This window comes from Rhodamnia argentea, chromosome 5 (assembly GCF_020921035.1).
Source record: "Rhodamnia argentea isolate NSW1041297 chromosome 5, ASM2092103v1, whole genome shotgun sequence".
In the NCBI taxonomy this organism is placed as follows: domain Eukaryota; kingdom Viridiplantae; phylum Streptophyta; class Magnoliopsida; order Myrtales; family Myrtaceae; genus Rhodamnia; species Rhodamnia argentea.
Window position 1 is genome coordinate 6,917,173 of NC_063154.1, and position 20,997 is coordinate 6,938,169.

The following is a 20,997-nucleotide window of genomic DNA, read 5'->3' on the forward strand; positions in this document are numbered from 1 at the left end:
AAAGTCAACGCGAAAAAGAACGGTTGCACTTGTGTTTAATTAGCTAGGCCAAGAGAACATAGATGGACGCCAATTTGCAGGTCAGTACCACTTCTTTTCAAAGCAAGATCGCTCGATCGAATTCCCCGGAATGACGGAGAGAAGCGGCAATAGATTCTGAAATCCAAAGCATGATCTTTTCTCGTATCGAGCCGGAGTTGGAGCGGGAGAATTTGTCGGCGCGACTCGACTCGACAAGACTCTAACGAGAGATGGCACATTTCGACGGTTGATTTGATCACCGGCATAGCTGAAACCGTCACCCGATAATGGTCGAGACTATATGCTCGACTTTGTTGACATCCACGGTTCGATTAAGGGCTCTCGGCGTGTAAAATCGCATGACCGAGCTTTTCAATTTATGGGTTCCCCTCAATCTCGAATTCTCAATGCATTCGGTTCATGAAATTTTTCTTTCGCTTCTCATTTTCCGACATAACGTGGAAGAGTCGAGATAAACAAAGATCGGTCCAAGCGTACCGTGGCGTTTGTCATTTTTCAATTTCGACTTCAAAACTATATCGGTCACATCGGCTGCGAGGATTTGCGGTGCGTTCCTTAAGGAAAATCAAATTGACGTAAAATCGACCATTGTAAACAAGTCGCTAAAAATTGGATCTTTTGCGTGAGAAGCTCTCGTAAGAAACCGCACCTCTCCTCTGTTTTTTGAAAATTTTTATTGGTACCCCCTAAATATAATTGGCGATGATATTTGACTCTAGGGTTTTAAAAAAACGGAAGAATCTCAGTAGACGTCCGCCTTCCTCCAATCTCTAAAATTGACATCTTGGGTAGCTCGAGGGACCCTTATCCCCGTTTGTAAATTGGCGGATGCATCTCGCCGGCCGGAAACGTCGAGTTCCAAATCTCTAATTTCATGTACTTTCACAGGCGTTTCGATTTCGAGGTCGGAACGGAATACAAAGTATTTTACCGCGGGCGCCCTAGTCCGAGCATAGACGGTGGTGTTGATGCACGCTTTCGATCAGTGAGAGGGGACTAACTATGTGGCCGTGTTTCGCCAGAAAAGGATTATTCGAAGCACTCTATTATCGCTAGAGTTTACTTTCAAGAATTATCGTCTTGAAATATAATAGTACGAATTTTATCGGGATCCGATTTTCTGTGTCATATTTCTACTCATCTAGTATTATTCTATGTTTGGGCCATTTCAAGGACGACTTGTCTACATGATCATCGAATTTTATTTTATTTTTTAAAGAAGACGTGGGAAGAAATATATTAGTAAAATTACGAAGGCGTGGAATTTATTTTTTTCAGAAAAAAAAAAAGGAGGGTGTCTGACGTCACGAGAATGAAGGAGAGAGGTGGGCGTTGAATTGGAAGATTTGGCGCATTGACTCTGCTGAAACCGTTCTGCCGATCCTTTAAACAACAAAGCGTCATCCAAAATCTTCCGTCGGTGAAGCCGAATTGACGGATTCACATTGTGCCAATTCGATCCATAACAACACATTGTTTTCCTCCCCGTTTGATGATTTATTTCGTACTTCTTTACCATTTCGAGCCAATCCCGGGCTCGAGAACCGGTCCAGGCTCAAAAAAAAAAAAAAAAAACAACTGAGTTGGCCCTTCGGAAAGCCAGGGACAGGTTTAGGCCAAGACCCGGAAAAAAAAAGAGTCGGGTTCGGACGCGGTTCGGGCTTTCGAGCCTCGAGCTATCTTTTTAACTCTCGTTCGTTGTATCCAATTCTGAGTTCATTATAAATCGAACGATTTGAATGGTCAAGTACGTGAGATCCGCATGATATCCATCCAATAAAGAAACCGCAGCTCAGGTTAGCGACAGCATTGTGGCAAGAAGGAAGAACAAAGACATTTTTCATGTTTTCTGGGTCCGGCGTTTCTTTTTCCCTTCTTCATGTGTCGGACCAATCAGCTCTGTTGGGCTTGGGACGATTACCCAGTCTTCCATTTTTGTTGGGCCACGTAGCAAACCGCCTGCGAACGACGGCGGCGGATGTTGGTTTCCTACACTGGATAAGAATTTCTTATCAAAGCTATGAAGAATTGAAAAATTGTCCACCTTGGAAGTTACTTCAAAAACGTTCCTGATTGTCGCTTCCGGTTTTTCGATGCAAGAACTCAAATTGCAAGTGCGATTTTCGACTTTGCGCCCGCGGGCCGGCCAGCCAGCTTTCTTTTAAAAGCTCGGAGGTAATTATCGAAATAAAGCGCGTCAGGGTTCAAATGATTCGATTCGAAAGCGTATCGCCGTGCCCAGAACAACTTGAAAAAAGATTGCTGAAAGCATGGCCCATCATTAGCATCGTTTGAGGAACTCAAGCTCCGATCAAAGACTTGATCAGACGTTATCAGATCACAGCTTCTGTATCGGTCGCTGTTCTATAGACGGTGGTACGCAGCGCAGGAACGGCTGAGACCCAACGTGACACACTTGTCATCATCTTTGAAAATTTAAAGAAGAGAGGTCTACAACAGTACACTGCACAAGCCTCTGTGTACAAACCTTCACAGGCTGTGTAGGAACCAAGGACAGAGAGAGAGAGAGAGAGAGAGAGAGATGTAGGTTGGGCTCTGTTTCATGCTGCAAAGTCCATAATCCCTCCCTATACTTCACTTTCATTGCATTTAAGAGATGCCCATTAACTGCTAGGCCGCCCTCTCTCTCTCCTTGGAGGTACCATAATTCTGAGAACCGCCCAAGAAAATTTTCAAGGCCCCTTTCACTTACTCTCACTAGGCAAATATTCCCCCCAAGCATTGAACCTTTTGCCTTTTTCATAGGCATGTACCAGAGAGAGAGAAAAAAAAAGTCAAAGTTGGCTGGTTGGGTATTCCTCGGAGGAGCAAAAATGAATGGTGAACGTTTCCCCGTCGTAGCTACCATTCCATCATCAACAGATTTCGTAGATTTGAGGAAAAAGGAAATGTGGTCTAGGTACATAATCACTAGAAAAGCCATTGTCGTGTTCAAGCTCAACGATACCGCTGAAATTTCTGCATTTTAACTCGGTAGAAACTCATGTTGCCCTCGTAAAAGTTGCTCATTTTCTTCATCTGATGATCTCTCTCCCGCCTCCAGGATATTGAGGGGTCTTCATGATTACGCATACGAGTATGAGCCCTTAGAACAGGTACATCCAGCAGAACAGAAGTACTATGTTGACTTCTATTAAACCTAAAAAAAAGCCAAAATCTTGAACAAATCTGCAGAATCATGGATACCCTCAATCAGGAAATCAAACTTGAATGCGTGCCAACAAAAAAAAAAAATGCGACGACGATCACATTTCAAATACGAGCTTATGATAAATTAATGATCAGTGTGTTAGAAAGATTTGACTTTTGTTTTTCTCTGCCTCCAAGGCTTCTTCTTCATCTATCCCTTGGTTGCTACAAGTAGTGGTAGATAGAGGCCTACTCTATAGTATATACTCAAAAACTATGCCTCCTACTGAGGAAATGAAGATCATAAATTCAAACCCATCATCATCTAATAACTCTTGAGAACAATAAGCAGCAGCATTGCTAACTCCACCAGAAAAGGACACCACAACCCATGATAACCACCAACATGTCTTGAATATCCCGAAGATGCCATGAAATGGAAACTTTGCCCCATTCGGCCACCACCCAACTTGGCCTCTGAGCTCGGCTCATCAACCACATTGCCCTGTTCCTGACAGGGCTTGACCCCAAATGGCTCGCGGCTTGTTGATTGCGACTCGGTCCGGTAACACAAGCCAGGGTTGTCCCAGGCCCCGAAGCGCCTCTCCATCTTTCCATAAAACCATCTAGAGAAGTTGAGCTCCCCGGTGAAATTGTTGCCGTTTAGGTACAGAGCATTGATGCTGGGCAATGTTGCCATTTCTGGTGAGATGTGACCACCGAGGTGGTTGTTGCTGAGACCCAGAAACCTGAGTTTTTTCAGCTTAGAGATCGACTCAGGAATGTCCCCTGTCAAACCCATCTGTGAAAGGTCCAAAGTCACCAGGCCCTGCAATTTTTCCCACCCTAGGATTCTGAGGTCTCCTGCTATTGGGTTGTTGGCCAAGATCAGCTCTTGCAGTGAGGACATTGCTTCGAGTGACCGAGTCAACCCACCAGAGAGCTTGTTGCTCCTCAGGTCCAAAAGGGTCAAATTCTTGAGCTTGCCCAGCTCCAATGGCAGCTTCCCTTCTAACAGATTGTTGCTCAAGTCCAGCTTCAGGAGTGAAGTCAAACCCCCAAGAGCCTGAGTCAAAGGCCCGGACAGAGAATTACTGCTCAAATCAAGGATTAATAGCTTGGACAATCCGCCGAAACTGTCCGGGATTGGCCCCACGAGTGAGTTCCCCCTGAGGACTAGCCGCTTCAAGTTTGGTAAGCTACCGATGTTCGGAGGCACACTGCCACTCAAGCCATTCTCTAGGATCACCAGCGATTGGAGGTTAATAAGCTGGCCAAAGCAAGACGGTATTTGCCCGACGAGACCCGGGTTTGACCGGAACTCCAACGACTCCAAGCTGTCCGCCAGATTTCCCCAGCCTTCGGGAGGTACCAGGACGGGATTTTGGCGGGGCGAGACAAAGCAACCGAAGAAGGAGAGGGATTTCAGGTGAGCGAGCTTGAAGACGTGTGGTGTGAAGACAGGATTGGCCGAGCAAACAAGGGAATTCTCATGAACTGGTCCGACGTTCAAGGTGGTGACATACCAAAGCCCATCAAATAGATCACAGGACACTCCCTGTCCAAAAAAAAAAAAAAACAAGCAAAGCAGAGGTCATGTCTCATGACAAAACGGAAGCTTTCGCAACAATGAACTCGACATGCATAATAATCACCTAACAAACGGCTAAGAGCTTGTAGTACGCGTTAACATCATCATATTGATGGAGAGTTACCTGTGAGACCTGTGTGTAAGCGACTAAAGCTAAACACAGTAACTGAGGGCAACAACATCAACTCAACCTGAACTAAACAGCGCTTCAATTTAAAACATGTATTGAAGATTGGTAATTGCAATTGCAAGTTTCTGTTTTTTTCTTTTTTTTTCACCCGTTGGGTGAAAAGTCAGTTAAAGGTTTTCTTTGGTGGTCCAAAACTCGTGCTCTGTATCTTGCCCCACTCCAATAGCACAGTGCAGTACAGTACAGATTTGCCAATGTCACGGTGAAGATTTGCATCCACAACAAAAATGTGATGGCACTGCAGATACCTGTATGGGAGTCCATCCACAAGGGTCTGGATAAAGATCCGACCCGTTCCACCAGTTGCCCACTAACCCTTGTATTGCAGAGTACAGAGCCTGCCTCTCTGTTTCCTCCATTGGAGCTTCGTCTGCGTCTCCTGCTTCTCCATGCCAAGCAGCGACCAAGCACACCCCCAAAATGATGAGCCGACTAAAGTTCCTCATAGTTTCCGTGTGTGTACGTGTATCTACACACACACACAGAGGAGAAGAAAGGAAATGAGAACTGAAAAGTTGATGGACAAGAAAAAGATCGAGATGGGTTCTCAAGAGAATTAACTGATGTTTTTTCTAGAATGGAAGTTGCAGTGAAAAGAAGTATTTCTGAACCTTGAGAGAGAGAGAGAGAGAGAGAGGTGGGGGAGGGCGAGTTCAAACCTTGAGCTCGGGGTTCAATGATTATATAGAAATGGCAAGGAAAGGGGTGGCATTAGGAATAAGAAGAACCCAAAAAGCGTCTCTGGCCAGAAAGTGTAAATTGTCAACAGTTAATATTGAAGAAGAGAAGAGGAGAGAGAAGAGGTAGGGAGGGATGGAAGAAGGGAGGGAAGATAGGGAAATAAATGAGGGGGAGAGGGTGGGAGAAGTACGTAGGAGCAGCTTCTGCCTTTTTTTTTCTGCATTGTGAATGTCTCTCGTCAGACACTATTATCGCTGTTCGCTGTTATTTTAACACAGGCACCTAGTAATAGGCTAATAATTATGTCTACAAGGATTTTCTAGAAAGACACAACAGGAGAGAGGGGAAAAGGCCAAAGCTTTGAATGGATTGGTTGATGATTTTCTTGGGAGGAGGGAAGGGTATGTGGGTCTTGGTTAGTTATATTATACCAGCTGGGTCAGGACCAGTTTGTTAGGGTTTCGAGATGAGAGGAGGAGAGGGGGGACCAGAGAGAGAGAGAGAGAGAGAGAGAGATGCATGTCAAACAAGAGAAAAGACAGTGGTTTGTATTGAAAGCTTCATCTGCTAAACTTCCAAAGTGATGCAGTGAACTGTTCCTGAGCGTTGAGTTTAATCTCATTTGACTTAAATCTCATTACATAAACCACTTAGCTTGATTTTATTCAACCTTAACGTTATGTTTTTCAGTAGGTGTCCAACAAAATGGTCGAGAAGTGCAGAGAGATAGAGAGAGAGGCAGAGACAAAAGTTGGGCTTTTGAGTGTCTGTGACAAGACTGAGAGCTATCCTGGTTCTTTTCACTCTTGCTTTTGGGGCTGCAGTTTTTATCCGAGCAGTGAAATCCGATCACACTCAGCAAAAGGGCCACTAGGGTGAGGAGTGGGGGCGCACTGGCTGGCTTGAAGTAGGCCATGTTGTGGCTTTGTCTCCTTCTGGCTTTTTGCAATTTCAACCTTCCATTTCGAGGGGTAGCTGTATTTTGGGGAAAAGTGTCAAAAAAAAGTCCTAAACATATTTCATTAATATCAATTCAGTCTTAAATTTTTTTTTACATCAATTCAGTCATAAACCTTTTGTATTAATTTCAATTAAGTCCTAAACCTTTTTATTAGTGCCAATTCAGTCTTAATCCTTTTACAATAGTGCCAATTCGGTCTTAAAAATTTTGCATTTATGCCAATTAAGTTAATTCGGCTAATTTTGATTTGGAATTACTAGCATGGACGTCAATTATCTATCCTACATGGCACGGTTGGAGCTAACGTGGATATTTTTTAATATTTTTTAATATTTTAAATAATTTTGTAAAAAACCAAAAAAATGCTTAAAAGATTATTTAAAATATTAAAAAATGTCCAAGTTAGCGCTAGTCATGCCATGTAGGATAATTGACGTCCACATCAACAATTTCCAATCAAAATTGGCTGGATTAACTCAATTGGTATAAATGCAAAATTTTTTAAGACCGAATTGGCACTATTGTAAAAGGTTTGGGATTAAATTAGCACCAATAAAAAGTTTAGGACTTAATTGGCACCACTGTAAAAGGTTTAGGAATTAATTGATACAAAAAAAAAGTTTAGAACCGAATTGGCACTAATACAATAGGTTTATGACTTTTTTGACACTTCTCCCCTGTATTTTGTGTGTGTGCCAAGCCAATTGCCAAGTCATCTTCTTGTTCACCTTCAAAACCTTCAAAAAAAAAAATTGTGGCATTAGTTCAAAAATTGATGATAACGTGTCATGTTGTGTCAACTGTTATGTCGTTTATTCAAAATTATCGACACTGTTGTTATTATTGTTTTTTGCTTGCATCTTAAAGGCGGACGTATACCGGAGCTTGACATAAATTTGATATCGAGATGATCTGCTATGGTCCAACTTTTAACACCGGGAACAACATTGGTAAAAATCACAACAAGTTCTATATATCGAATAACAACATATGTGTGTGTTTGTGCATTGTACCACATGTAGGGGGGGGGCACGCGCACCACAGGTTACCATATGAGCCTTTTGTGCAACCTCAGGACAGGAGATACAACAGGATTGCAGCCTTCGTTCTAAGCTAACCAACAAAACAGGATGTGAAGGGAAGCCAAGTTCACGAGCAGATGAACAATTGAACAGTGGGCCATTTTCGTTGCCCTGGTTATATTTTGGGAAGCCAAGTACATTGATTTTCTTGAAGGCCAAGGTGCAATCATGCAAAGCGTATGGGTATCTGTACTTGCTTGTTGTCTTCCCTTTTCCATCCTTCCTTCCATATGTGTAATGTAATTAGAAGTTTGAGTTGGCTAAACCCGAAACGACACGACACCGTTCGACGTCTAGGGTTTGATTTGCCTGACCAAACACGGGAGTCGAGTAGTCGAGAATGAAGGATCACAATCGTTGTCTAATGAAGTGTAATGGGTTCGGTTACTGTTGTTTTTGTATCGATTTTTTTCGTAGTCACACTTTAGTTGATTCGATTCGATATCTCGCTGCTAAAGAAAAAAGTTGGGTAGTTGAAACGAGTAATGTTGGATATATTAACATCGGTTTACGAGATGAGGATATATTATAAAGCACGATGAGATCTAGTGCTTTGATTTACCTGAACAAACGCGGAAGAGGAATTGTCGAAATGGAAGGATCATTATCATTGTCTAATGGCGTGTAGCAAGTTCGGGTACTATCGATATTTCCAATATAAAAACTCTGGCAAATACAAAACAACTGAAACATCACATGCTTGCATGCATCGCACCGCCCACATAAAGCAATCAGAGGAGCTTTGCTTATGCGTGCCACTCATCGGGACAGCTTAAGATGAAGAGAGCTTTCTCAACAACCATTGAACCTATGGAGCTCTCCCTCTGTTTTCCGAAACACATCACCAAAAGCGAGATTACTCCGGTCCAGGAAACATCAGTAATAAGACGCCGGCGGATGGGTAGACCGGAAATATGATTCTTCTGAACTTGAGCCTGGTCAACAGCTCTGCCGTATCTTAGTCCCAGTGTGGCTGATCATCCTCTCGGACCAGCTATTGATAATCGCCTTGGTAAGCTATTGTGCATACAATATGCATGGGATTAGCCGCTTCAATAGGATCTTTTATCCTGGTCAGCAGAGAGATTACCAAACGTCTAGCATTCCCTCATGCTTGGCGCCAAATGGGTCATTATCAATATGATTTATCTCCGATTAGATGGTGTTGATTAGTACCACACAAGTGACGAAATAGATTCAATCAAACACGTATAGTGCAAAATAAAGAAAGCACTTGATTGTAATGAACTTTGTAAGTTTACTTGGGTCTTGAGCCTTTACTTGTGAGAACTAAATTCGGGGAAGTCGTGGTGCTGCATCCAACATAGGCTCGAAGCGGAGAGGGCGATCTCTTTTGAGGCCTTCCTCGGGCCAAAGATCCAAGAGAACAAGCGCACGTTCAGATTACATAAGGAAAATTACTCTAAAAAGTCCTAAACATATTGCATTTGAGTCAAGTCATAAACCTTTCGGTTTGGCCAATTTAGTTATAAACTTTTGGATAATTTGCCAATGTGATCCACCCGGCTAAATTTGACCAGAAATTGCTAACGTTGATGTTGTCTTACGCGGCACCGTTGGCGCTAACGTAAACATTTTTTGCAATTTTTAGTATTTTTTCTTGAATTTTTATCTTTTTTTCAAAAAAAATATTTTCTTATTTTTTTATTAGAATATAAAATATCAGAAAAATTATTTAGATATTATAAAAATTGCCCACATCAGTGGCAATTGCAACATGAACGATTGGCCAGATGGACTAATAATAATTGGTCAAATTAAAAAGTTTAAGATTGAATTAGCACAAATATAATAGGCTTAAAACTTTTTTTTGTAATTTTGCCCAATATAAACGATGGAGGCAAAACAGAGTGGCCTCCAGGAAGGACGCTGGCCAGCTATGATTGCAAAGGGCTCTATCTAAATGCTCCTAAGTAAACGTATGAGAGTCATGTGAATCGGTCCAGCTGAATACAGCTCCAACAGAACCTATATCCATCAAACCACCGTGATCAACACACTCGTGAAACAATCCAGTCCGAGCGGAACTCACTAACATTGTTAGGGTGCTTGGTGCAGCCGTTGGGATCTTGCAGAATACTATCATCCTCATATTCCGGTTGTCATTGGAAACTCGCACGGACGGAGAACATGCCGACACGATGTGTGAACCTCTTTCCTTCCATCGACCATACCAAATCGGAACCGACTCGGGTTGGGTCCTCTGGGAAGAGCCGGATATCAGCGCGCAAAAACCTTGGCAAAACGGAATAGGAAGTGCATCTCAATTCAATGAGCTTAAAAAGAGTCTTTTCCCCATTATAGACGGGCTGAGACAATCAGAACCTTTTCTTTGGCCAACTAGGAAGTAAGAACCTTGGGAAATTGGACCGTGGACCGGTGGATATCGCTCAGGAAAAACCAGAGAAAACCAAAATCTTTTGGGAGAGAGAGGGCAGTAGTGCACAGGGAATAGCCCCCACTACTTATCTTTCTTCGTTTCTATGGAGCCACCAGGCGCCGGCTGTGGACTGACAAGTCACTTTCTGTCTTGCTTTTTCTCATCTCAGAGAGCCCAGCCGACATTTAATGGCTGCCTCGTTTGGTTCCAAAACAAAATCAATTTCTTGAATTGAAAATCATATGCTCTTTTTCGTCCCAGAAGGAAGACGGAATGCAATCCACTTTTTGTCCCTGGGACTGGCCTCCCTTTCTCTGCTCTCTTTTCTCTCGGTAACGGGGCAAAGACAGGTACAGACTATTTGATTGACACGGCCACCCTTCGATCGGGACGGCATAGAAGAGTGTAGTTTTTACCCTCAAGTGACAAGATCAGACCCAAGCAAAAGTCCGTTTGCCCCGTCTCCAAATTCATGTCCACTTCCAATCAATTCGTATTAGAACGGCACTGGCAAAGATCTCTCTTCACGGCACCTTTCGAATGCTCGCCTCTCCCATCCCTGCGAGTGCCTCCGGATAAAAGATGGAACAGAATGGTGCATCTGTCTTCATCTCTTCTTTCAAAGGTGAGATCTTAGGACCAAATTGGCCCCTAAAATCATGAGCCAAGTAATGGTTATCAAATGGAGAAATCAAGGGAAAAAACAAGAAAGAGTATAAAGAGGATAAGCAAAGAAACTCACAAGCATGTACAATGGCAAGTGGAAAAGGATGAGAAAAGGAATATGTAAAGAGATGTTGCGACATAGATCGAAATTACCTGAAACAATTATTTTCCATCCGACCTTTGTGACCTGCAAAATGAATTTCTAGAAGGCTTCAAAGAAAATATTTTTGGCTTACCAGGGCCGCAAACAAATCTTCAAATCATGCCACAACTTCGTCACTAACACAAATTTGAGCTAGTTCCCATCGTTCACTTCATAATATCATCCAGGTGTGCCCACCGGCAACGATTATGCACCTAAGAACTTGGGAGAAGAGGAACAGACAAAAACTACTCCAAAGCACCTACAATGGCTATTACACTCATGACAGATACAGGGTAGAACAAAAAACAAAAGACGCTGAGTCTCTATTGTGGTAAAGAATTTAATCTACGATTTTACATTTTTGACCAGCCATTTCCTGCTGCTCAAGCTGCACGTCAATAGAGGAAGCACTCAAGGCAAAGCTCCTGAAAATTCAGCAGTCATGTTGTGAAAAAGGTCCAAATCTTCTTTCCTATAGACGCTGCACCAGGATGCTCCAACTCATCGTCATAATCGCCTTCAGCCTCATTAAGTGCACTCCCATTCTCGTCTTCACCAGACAATTCCTCCCCATCAACCGTTTCTTCGTTTCCATCTGGCTTGGCTGAATTTACATCGTCATCAACAACATTTACTGTCGTGAACTGCAAGAGAACAAAAAGCAAAATCAAGAACTATCTTATGTATGCCTTAATAGTTGCTCAAAGAACTCTTCTCTGGAATAGTTGGAGCTGGGGATCACAGAAACTTTACCCTGACAACCTTCTGCTGTGACAACTCCACGGTCCTCAAACTTGTGGCCTCTGTCGAGTGCATTTGATTATGACGTTTATCACTGTTGTGTGATGGCACGTTATTATCTTCTCCATTAGTAGCTTCTTCCCCTCCGCCACTGGCAGGTTCTATTTTTCCATCTCGATTTAAGTCAACTGAGGCTTCCTCTGCTGCATTGCCTGCACTGATAGATGCCAGCATGAAAAATCAAAATGAGTCAGAAACAAATTCAACCAAACTTGCCTTATGGCAAGGCTAAGATAGTTGTCATGCACGAGAATTCTAGGGCATGCACTTACGTTTTCTGTCGTCTGAGATTGTATCGCTTTTGCCCAGGAGTCTGCACCACCGGCGGATGGACAGTTTGTCGTCTCTTCTTGCGCCCACCAACCGTAACACTATTGGAAGGTCCTTCACTATCACCCCCATTCCGCTCACTTTCTGTTATTTGAGAACTTTCTGCATGTTGCCGCTTCCTCGGAACATTACTTACTGCTTTCCCCTTATGAACCAAATCAGCCTGCTCTGTCTTGCTCGCTTCATTTAGCAGCATATCCTTTGACCCATTGCCTAGAAAAGCCTTGGCATCTTCAACCACTGCCTTCACTGATCTTGTTCTGTGAATTCCATTGTTTTTCTTCCCACCTTTTCTTCGACTCTTTTTCACCTCAGAATGCTGAGAACATTCTGACAGATCAGGCATCTGATCATGCAAATAGCTACTGTCATCAACAGATGGCGCGTGCCCATCATCAACTTCTTTAATTATGTCAACAGATTTAAATTCCTGGTTGAAAGTTGCCACCTCAACTTTTCCCGATGATGGTTCTGTTTCATCTTCAATAGTGCCTTGCCCTTTGTTTGTTTCCTCATTTCTAGCCGAACCCAACCTTCCATGGTTCTCTTCCAAGCTAAACTTTTTATGGGACTGCGGGGAAGCAGAATCAAACTTGATTTTTTCACTAGGAGATAGGTTGAAGATTTTGGATGTGCACTTACGCAGCCAAGACATGCGGCTTCCAGAATCTGAATGAACCAAACCAAGTTCATTGGGAGACTTTTCCACGAGTGATCTACCAAAAGGGCTCATCCTACTACAAGGCTTCTTTGACAATTCATCCACCAGCCTAGGCAGCGGGAGAATCTCTTTATCCCCCATTTGAGGTGACTGCAGATCAGAGAGTATAAATTCTCTAGCTTCATCTCCACATTTCTCGCAGCTCTTGAACTTCTCAACAAACGCAAGGAAACGGCTTCTTTCCTTAATTAACTCTTCCCTTTGATCCTTCAGCTTGTCGCTGAGAAGAAATAGCTGCTCAATGTCTTCACGCACTTTAATCTGATTTTCATCCAGCTGTTTCTTGTTGAGCAGAAGTGCCTGTTTGTCTGTCTCCATCCTGTCCTTCTCGGACATTATTTCATCCATTTCTCTTAGAGCAATTTCTTTCATCTCACTTATGCTTTTAAGCTCCTTCTCTTTCTCCAGTTCAAATTGTTTCTCCAAAAGAACCGCCTTTTTCTCTGTCTCGTCCTGCCGCTTTTGAAGACTGGTTTCAAGATCCACTTTCAACAACTCAAACTCCCGGAGCATTTGATTGCGCTCATTCTGCACTTTTTCAGATAAATCAGATTGCTCATGTTTCATCTTGGCAGCAAATGATTCTTTCTCCACTTTTATCGCTTCCAACTCCCTCCGCATATACTCCTCCATTTCATGTTTCTCCCTTTTCAATCTTTCTTGTTCAGAGGACTGCCATTTTCCTGACTTCTCTTTCTGTTCCAGAAACTTTCTTTGCTCTTCAATAACTGCAGCTCGTTTCTCATCCAAGGCTTCCCACTCTTTCTCAAATTTCTCTCTTTCTTCTTTCAGCTCTTTTCTTTCTCTTAGAAGCGACTCCTGTTGAGATCGGCATTTTTCTATCTCCATTTTCAATTCTGCTTGCAAACGGAGATGTTCGGACCTCTCCTCATCATGTAATCTAAGGTTTTCACTCTCCTCTTTTATCTCCAGCTTCTTTTCAGCAATATCTGCTTTAATCTTCTCAATTTCATCTTCGAGATTCTCTAAGGCCTCTTTCTCAGCAGATAACTGCTTCTTCTCCACCTCCAATTTCTTCTCCTCAGCTTTCATGGACTTGTCATTCTCTTTCAAGATTTTCAACATTGACTCAAGTTCCTTATCTTTCTCCTTAAATCTCTCTGTCTTTGCATCCAAAGCAGACTCTCGTTTCATCAACTTCTGTTCTTTGTGGTTTATTTGAACATCCTTCCGCTCAATTTCTTCTATCTTGATTTTGAATTCCTCTTCAAGAGATTTCCTCCTCTCTTCCAATTCAGTCTCAAAGCTGAGCATCTTACTGGTCAAGGTGGCCTTTTGCTCATCGACAAGTTTCTGGATCTCGACCTGCACAGCAAGCAGGAATCATTTCTACACTGCTATACACAAGCTATATAACATGCCATATCATCCCATCCCATCCCTTCCAATCCAATCCAATCCAATCATCTAAAGTGGAAACTATCATGACAAAACCTACCTAAATAAAATCAATCCAAACAAAGGAGAATAGAAAACAAAACATAGGGCACCCACAGTAAAGCTCACAAATTACCACAAAAGACAGAACAATCAACACACAATCATGGAAGGAAACCCCCATGCATATAAATGATAATCAACATGATCCACAAAATAAGCAATTCAATTAGAGCTGTTTCTACTTACCAGTACTAGTTCTGCTCTATCCTGTGCAGGACCTAATAACCAACATTCACGGCACCAACCAACATGGGATTGGTAGTCAATTAACTATTGAGTGATTTAGCACAAAAGATTAGTTCTTCTTAAGTATTAACAATATATATATAAACACACACAAGTAAAAATTGACCGCTACACACACATACATACTCATGTAAAAATTGACCGCTATATCAAATGAATACATAAAAGGAAAACAAGCATCATCATTCATCAGTGCACAAGAATATGAGTTTAGGTTTTTTAGCTATGGGCCTAGCAAAAGATTTGCCAACCTATCATTACCTCCCCTTTCCCATGAAGAAAATGCCTTTCAAGCTAATAATATTTGTGTTAAATCATAATCATTATTATTGACAAGGACAAGAAGCATGAGAGGCACGGCAATTTTTCCAATTAGTTGGACCATACTTGCCAAAATAGTATAGCTATTCTGTCTAAAAAGGACTTATCCAACACCAACAAGAAAATGAATGAAGCATGGTGCATACAAAATAATGATCCAAGAGTAGAAAAACCATCAAATCCAAGTCCATCTTCAAAAACTTTCTACATAAAGTAATACATCAGTAATTTCTAGAGAAAGATTATGCATCCTCACACTTTCTCTCAGATTCAGCTTGTTCTCCAATGCAAGTAGCCTTTCCTCTTCTGATCTTATAATGCTTTCTTTTGACTGTACTTCCTGCAACCATATTGAAGTGAACTAAGCGACTATGGAAAAATATGGTCTAGGTTGATTGCAAAGACTGACAGGAGAACCAGCAGCACTAAACAGTGAACTTACCTTTTCTTTTGCAGCCAATTCTGCTAAACTTTGATTTATATGTTTCTCTTTCTCAGACAACATTGATTTGGATGATTCCATGTTTCTGTAAGCTTCTTCAAGATCCCTCTCCTTCTGCCTAAGAAGTTGGTCAATTTCATTGGCCTTTTCCTCCTCCTCGTTAATAATTCTCCTATCCTCACACAGTTTCTTTTCCCTTTCCTGCAACTTTTTTTCCCACTCTCGTAAATCTTCTCTCTGTTTATAAAACGTGGCCTTGTGTGCTTCTTGCCTGCCAAAAAGGGTGGATTGGCAACATCACTTGTTAAATGTTTCTTATAACTACATAGCAATGTAAACAACATTATCATGCATGATGCATAAAGATGCACAGGTTGAAAAGAGCATACTCAGTTTTCAAGGACAAACGCTCCCTTTGAAGCACACTTTCGCGTGCCTCCATCTCTTCCATCTTCATGTCCAATTGTGAACTTTTTCTGCTGACCTCCGCAAGCTTGGCATCAACGTTGTGCAGCTTCTCTTTCATCTCCAATGACCTATCCTCAATTCCAGTAGTCAAAGCACTCGCTCGAGCCAACTTCTTCTCAGAATCAAGCTTTATTCGGTCCTGCTCATTATGTATTTCGTGCAAAGCCTTCTCAAGCTGCATAAATGAAGTTCATCAATGTAACAAAATTATGAAAGACTTCAAACGCAAATCACATTTACTTCCCATGCTCACATGAGAGTAGATATATTCAAACAATCAAGTTGAAGAATGGCTCTTGTTATATCTGCCCATTTGCAGTGCGACTCTGGCAAAGGCAGAAACAAAGACAACACTTGACCTTTCATACTAAAATAAGAAAATCTGGTCCCACAGCGCCAGATATTAAAACCAATGTCGCCCAAATTATTCACGTCAGACATAAATTTGTTTAAATCATGCCTATGCATGTCCTGCTACTCTATGTGTGCGCAAGTGCAATCAAATACCTTCGTATCTGGAAACAGAGGCTAGCAAAGAAGATCCATAATGGCACAAATCATTAATGCATGAAAGGAGCTTACAAAAGAAATGCTTTTTTTTTTCTTTTTTATGCTTGCCTTATACAGAGGAGCTAGAGAGACTACTTTAAAGAAGATGGTGATGTGTTGCCCTAAAACTGAAAACTTAACTAAAAGAATGGAGAAAGCTCTCACCAAATTATACCATAACCCCACAACAACCAATAAAAGCTAAAACAGCAATCACATTAACCTTTTCGGCACAAGAAGGTTCTCATCAATAATTCATGAAGATATTATAAAGCACCGACAGAGATCTTCAACTTTTTCTTGAGAATGGATTGCGCACTCTCAGATTCATCAACCACCAGATTAACACAATCAACCAGAGAAGATAATCCACCCTCCTATCAAGCAAGTATAAACTTTTGATTTATATGCTTGAGTTGGTCAGATATAAAATTGTCTGGAATAGAAAATTGAACATTTTCACATAAGTCCTACCATACTAGGACACGAGACCAATTGCAAGTAAAGAAACAAGGAAAAAAAGAAAGGAAGACACAAGTCCTACATATGAGAAGTGACTGATTAAGCAGAGCATCGATCATAGACTCCACAGGCGTTGAATATATTCATGATGAACACAAATATTCACATAGGCGATCTAGCACTAATACAATAATTCGGATTAACTAGTCTAGAGAAAATTCCTCACTTTGATCTGTCCCAAGGCCTACATTTAATTCCTTGTCCACGAGGATGAAATATTGTAATCTGGCCCTCGGCCACAATTTGGACTAACTAATCCAGAGAAAATTCCGTACTTGGAACTATCCCACTGCCTACTTTTGATTCATTGCAATGAGGAGCGAAAACTCTTAGGCGACATATTTACAACCATCAAACAGCACTGAGAAATACCCAAGATTTTATGTCTTCCGGCAACAGATAATTTGGCAATCAGAAGCAAACTAGTGCTCCAACAAGAGTGCTCCATGCTTAAGTCAGATCATAAAGAAACGTCTCGGAATTGAGCTTGTTTTGTCAAAACAAATTCAGCAAACAGTTTGTCACTAGTTGACTGCATTTCCAAAATAGAAGACAGTTAAAACACATAAAATGCAAAATCTGTTAAAATAACAGAAAGTTTTCAAATTGCAAGACTATCAGCAATAAGTAGCACACATCTGCCACACATTGCCTTTCAAAAGCAAAGGCTTTCTCAGATCTTACGTCTCCAGAATTATAACATGAATAGCAACATATAATTTGGCAATCGGAATCAAACTAGTGCTCCAGCAAGAGTTCTCCACCGGGAGTTCGGTTGTTATGTCAGATCACAGAAGAATCATCTCACAATTGAGCTTGTTTTACCTATTAAACTATGCGATATAGCAATTCCTAGTGCCAATGAAAGAAATTATGGCAAAATGAATTCAGTGGACAGTTGTCATTAGTTGACTGTATTTCCAAAATATAGGGCAGTTAAAATGCAATGCAAAATCTAGAGCATTCAAATAAGAGAGAATTCAAATTGCAAGACTATCAGCAAGAAGTAGCATACATCTGCTATGCACTGCCTCTCAAAAGCCAAGGCTTTCCTCAGATTTTCTTCTTTCTTCTCAGCTTCAGACATTGCAATCAGATGTGCTGATTGTTCTCGTTTGAGGAGCTGTTGTGCTTCTGATAATGCTTGACCTAACTCTTCAAACTTCAGATTCCACTCCTTTTTCTCAATCAGAAGTAACCCCATATTATACTGATAATCAAATAGCTGCCAAAAGATTTCAATTTAGGTTAAAAAATGCTAGATCTCAGTATATAATAACTTCAGGGAAACCAATTCCTAAATGCCAAATGCTTAACCTGTTTCAACACTAAATGTACAAATAAACATGAGATTTTGTGGCCATTACACATTGAAATGTTGACAAAAGTACACTTCCATTCCATCATCCAAATAACTGACACATTTCTTCCAACCATTAATGCAGAAAGCATGGTAAATCATCAAATGAGAAATATTTAAGTATTAAGCAACAGGCATGTTTATCTCAGCACGATCGACCCAGACTTTGGTTGCAATTTGAGCCGTATTTAAGAGGCTCATCTTGGCACGCACTTCAACAAATTCCAAAGAACCCCATAACTCTCGTAAATACTTTTGGGATTCCTACTAACCCTGCTTGTGGAAACAGTAATCTACATAAGAGGATTAGAGGGTAGTGTTCCCTGAAGTAGCTTGATAAGTCTCATGACTGCTAAACTGCCAAGTCCATTTACAGACTAATAACGTGCCAACAAGGCATCCATGTTATTCCATGTCCCATGCCATGCACTCGATAGGACAAGATGCTTATTAAATTGTAGCAAACAAAGAGGAGATCCAGCAGATCTCACATCTCACAGCATTTATTGACATCTGAAAGTCTCACTGCATGCAGAGGAGGATAACATCTCATCTAGGAGGGTTTCATTTGTCGATGAATCCAGTGTGATGGAAGTAATGAGCCCACCTATCCTAAACTGCACTTCATGCTCTGCTTACTCGGGATGGGTATTTATGCATAGCATAATCTCCATCCAGCTAATCAGTTTGATTTGTAAATGGTTCAGATGTTAGACAAGCAATGAGCCCACCTATCCCTACCCAAACTGCATCTCATACTCTGTTTACTCCGGTAGGTAATTACACACGACAAAATGTCCATCCAGCAAATAAGTGCACAAAACATTATAATAACATTGCAAGAACCAACTACCAACCCAGAACAGCTTAATACACTCGAAGGCACAAGCAGGGGACCCGTCAATAACCAAAAATAAAACACATGCCCAGTTTATATCGTTAAATTATCTATCCTATTCCTTAAACACTACTCCCCTTATATATGGCGAACCAAACTCAACTACCACACAAGGTTCTGTCAAATGCAACAAGAGCTAACTATTCTATCGCAGCGGATATATCCAAGAACCCATTCGGCTAAGCTAAATTAACTTCACCGAGCCATAGAAATATTTAAAAAGCAACAAGCCATGATCAACAATATCAATCGAATTCACCTCGGTTTCGAGCTTGGTGGCCTTCTCAGCCAGCGCCTGGCGGTCTTTCCTATCCATCTCCGCTTCATCCAACAAACCCGCCTCTCTAAACCGCCTCCAGTCCTCCATATCCTCCAACCCAACATTCCCCGCTACACTCCCGTCCAGCGAGGCCACTGGCGGAGGCGGCGGCGGCGGCCCGTCAAGGAAAGCCACCGCCTTTCCCTTGCCACCGCTCCTCGCGGCCTCGGTCCGAGGCGTCAGCGAGAGCGCCGGGTATGCCTTCCTCTGGGGGGTAAACATTCTGGTGCAAGAAACAATCGCAGCCCCACAAACCTCAACGACCCATCAGAAAGAAAGGGCGGAAAAACACGGAAAGAGGAGTTCTTGAGAACCCTAGAGGGTAGGGAGGGAGAAAGCTCTGGTCCAACTTGCGCACTCCCACAACGGTAAAGAATCAGAGAGAGAGAATGAGAGCGAGGCGATGGAGATGGAGGATGGGAAATGGATTGGGGGTGGTGAATTCCGCGTTCGGTGCTTTCTCAGAGGATTCGAGGAGTGAGCGGTGCCACTATTTCCGTCGGAGGGACGCGAAGCCGCAAACAGGGAAACAATATATATGCAGTGGCCAAAATTATCTCAAAACATGTAAAAGGGCGTTTTAGTCTTTTCCCCTCCTTTTATTAATATTAACGAAAGAACGAAGGAGACTCCAAAAAAATTTCATCAAAAAATTTTGTTTTTTTTGGTTGACCTTTTCAAAATTTTCTAACGGAAATTTGTAATAAATAAAACATATCCATGCATTTACCTTTCAATTTATTCCAATATCACTGCTAAATAAATTGAAGAAAGTGGTTATTTTCCTAAGTTACCCGTTTATTAAACAGTAAATTATTGTAAGTTTTACTTCACTCCATATCTACTGCTGGGACTATCCATTTTCTTCTTATCAACGATTTTGTAGGCTAGCTGTAATTAGCATTATCTTAATTCACTCAATAACCTCGGCTGAACTTCATTACAGTGTGATGAATGCAATTTCCTGCGCGAACTTTCTCATCAATAGCCCCTCGCAGTTTTTTTTCATAAAATGTAAAGATATACGGTAGTAAAAATATTAGCCATAGACAATCATTTTTTGTTTTTTTAAGTTTCGAGAATGAAGTTATCTTTTCAACCCAAAAAAAAAAAAAAAAACATGCGAATATATGTGGAATCCAGATATTAATCCACAATTAAGGCTTTGTTTGCTTTTCGTGAAAAATGAATCGCTTGACAAATATTTTTCGAAAAATCATCACTCGAATCGCTTGAATGAATTGGCCAATAACAAACATTTTCATTATGGATGGTGATTTTTTCTAAATATTTCCGCAGCGGTGAGAATATTTTTTTTATTAATTTCGATGGATGATGAAAATATATTATTTATTTCTCGCAAAATGGACGAATCCGAAGGTAAGCTCAAGTTCAAATCGGAGTGAAGGAATTAAATACGAGATTATTTGCACTCGAGGTAACATGTAGAGCGTGCAAAGTTTCTAATTCTTGCTCAATTTCTCCAGAAGTGCTATACGAATGCTATATCTTTTGAGTGCGCATGCTGCACAAATTATCGAGAATTATCTATGCATTATCCCAATTATTAGGAAAGAATTGTAAAAATTATTGTTTTGATTTATAGAAACAAATATATTTTTTTCTGCAAAAACATTCACTTAGCGTACT

The 20,997-nt window shown here is 41.3% G+C and overlaps 2 protein-coding genes across 3 annotated transcripts; both read right to left on the minus strand.

The window, feature by feature from the left end:
• Positions 1–3,437: 3,437 nt before the first annotated feature.
• LOC115754722 (piriformospora indica-insensitive protein 2-like) lies at positions 3,438–6,027 on the minus strand. Its single transcript, XM_030693854.2, has 2 exons — positions 5,222–6,027; positions 3,438–4,750 (listed from the first exon to the last, which is right to left on the minus strand). Exons 1-2 carry the CDS (start codon positions 5,417–5,419, stop codon positions 3,518–3,520), a joined length of 1,431 nt encoding a protein of 476 aa, XP_030549714.1. The 5' UTR covers positions 5,420–6,027; the 3' UTR covers positions 3,438–3,517.
• A 4,980-nt stretch (positions 6,028–11,007) lies between these two features.
• On the minus strand, positions 11,008–19,852 carry LOC115754686 (nuclear matrix constituent protein 1). 2 transcript variants are annotated; one of them, XM_030693799.2, is made up of 8 exons: positions 19,288–19,852; positions 17,786–17,995; positions 15,621–15,874; positions 15,232–15,502; positions 15,046–15,129; positions 11,983–14,087; positions 11,663–11,867; positions 11,008–11,553 (listed from the first exon to the last, which is right to left on the minus strand). In XM_030693799.2, exons 1-8 carry the CDS (start codon positions 19,567–19,569, stop codon positions 11,350–11,352), a joined length of 3,615 nt encoding a protein of 1,204 aa, XP_030549659.1. In that variant the 5' UTR covers positions 19,570–19,852; the 3' UTR covers positions 11,008–11,349. The 2 variants fall into 2 exon arrangements, with proteins under 2 accessions (XP_030549659.1, XP_048134480.1); XM_048278523.1 differs by lacking the exons at positions 17,786–17,995; positions 19,288–19,852 and adding an exon at positions 16,937–17,189.
• Between the last annotated feature and the right edge of the window lie 1,145 nt (positions 19,853–20,997).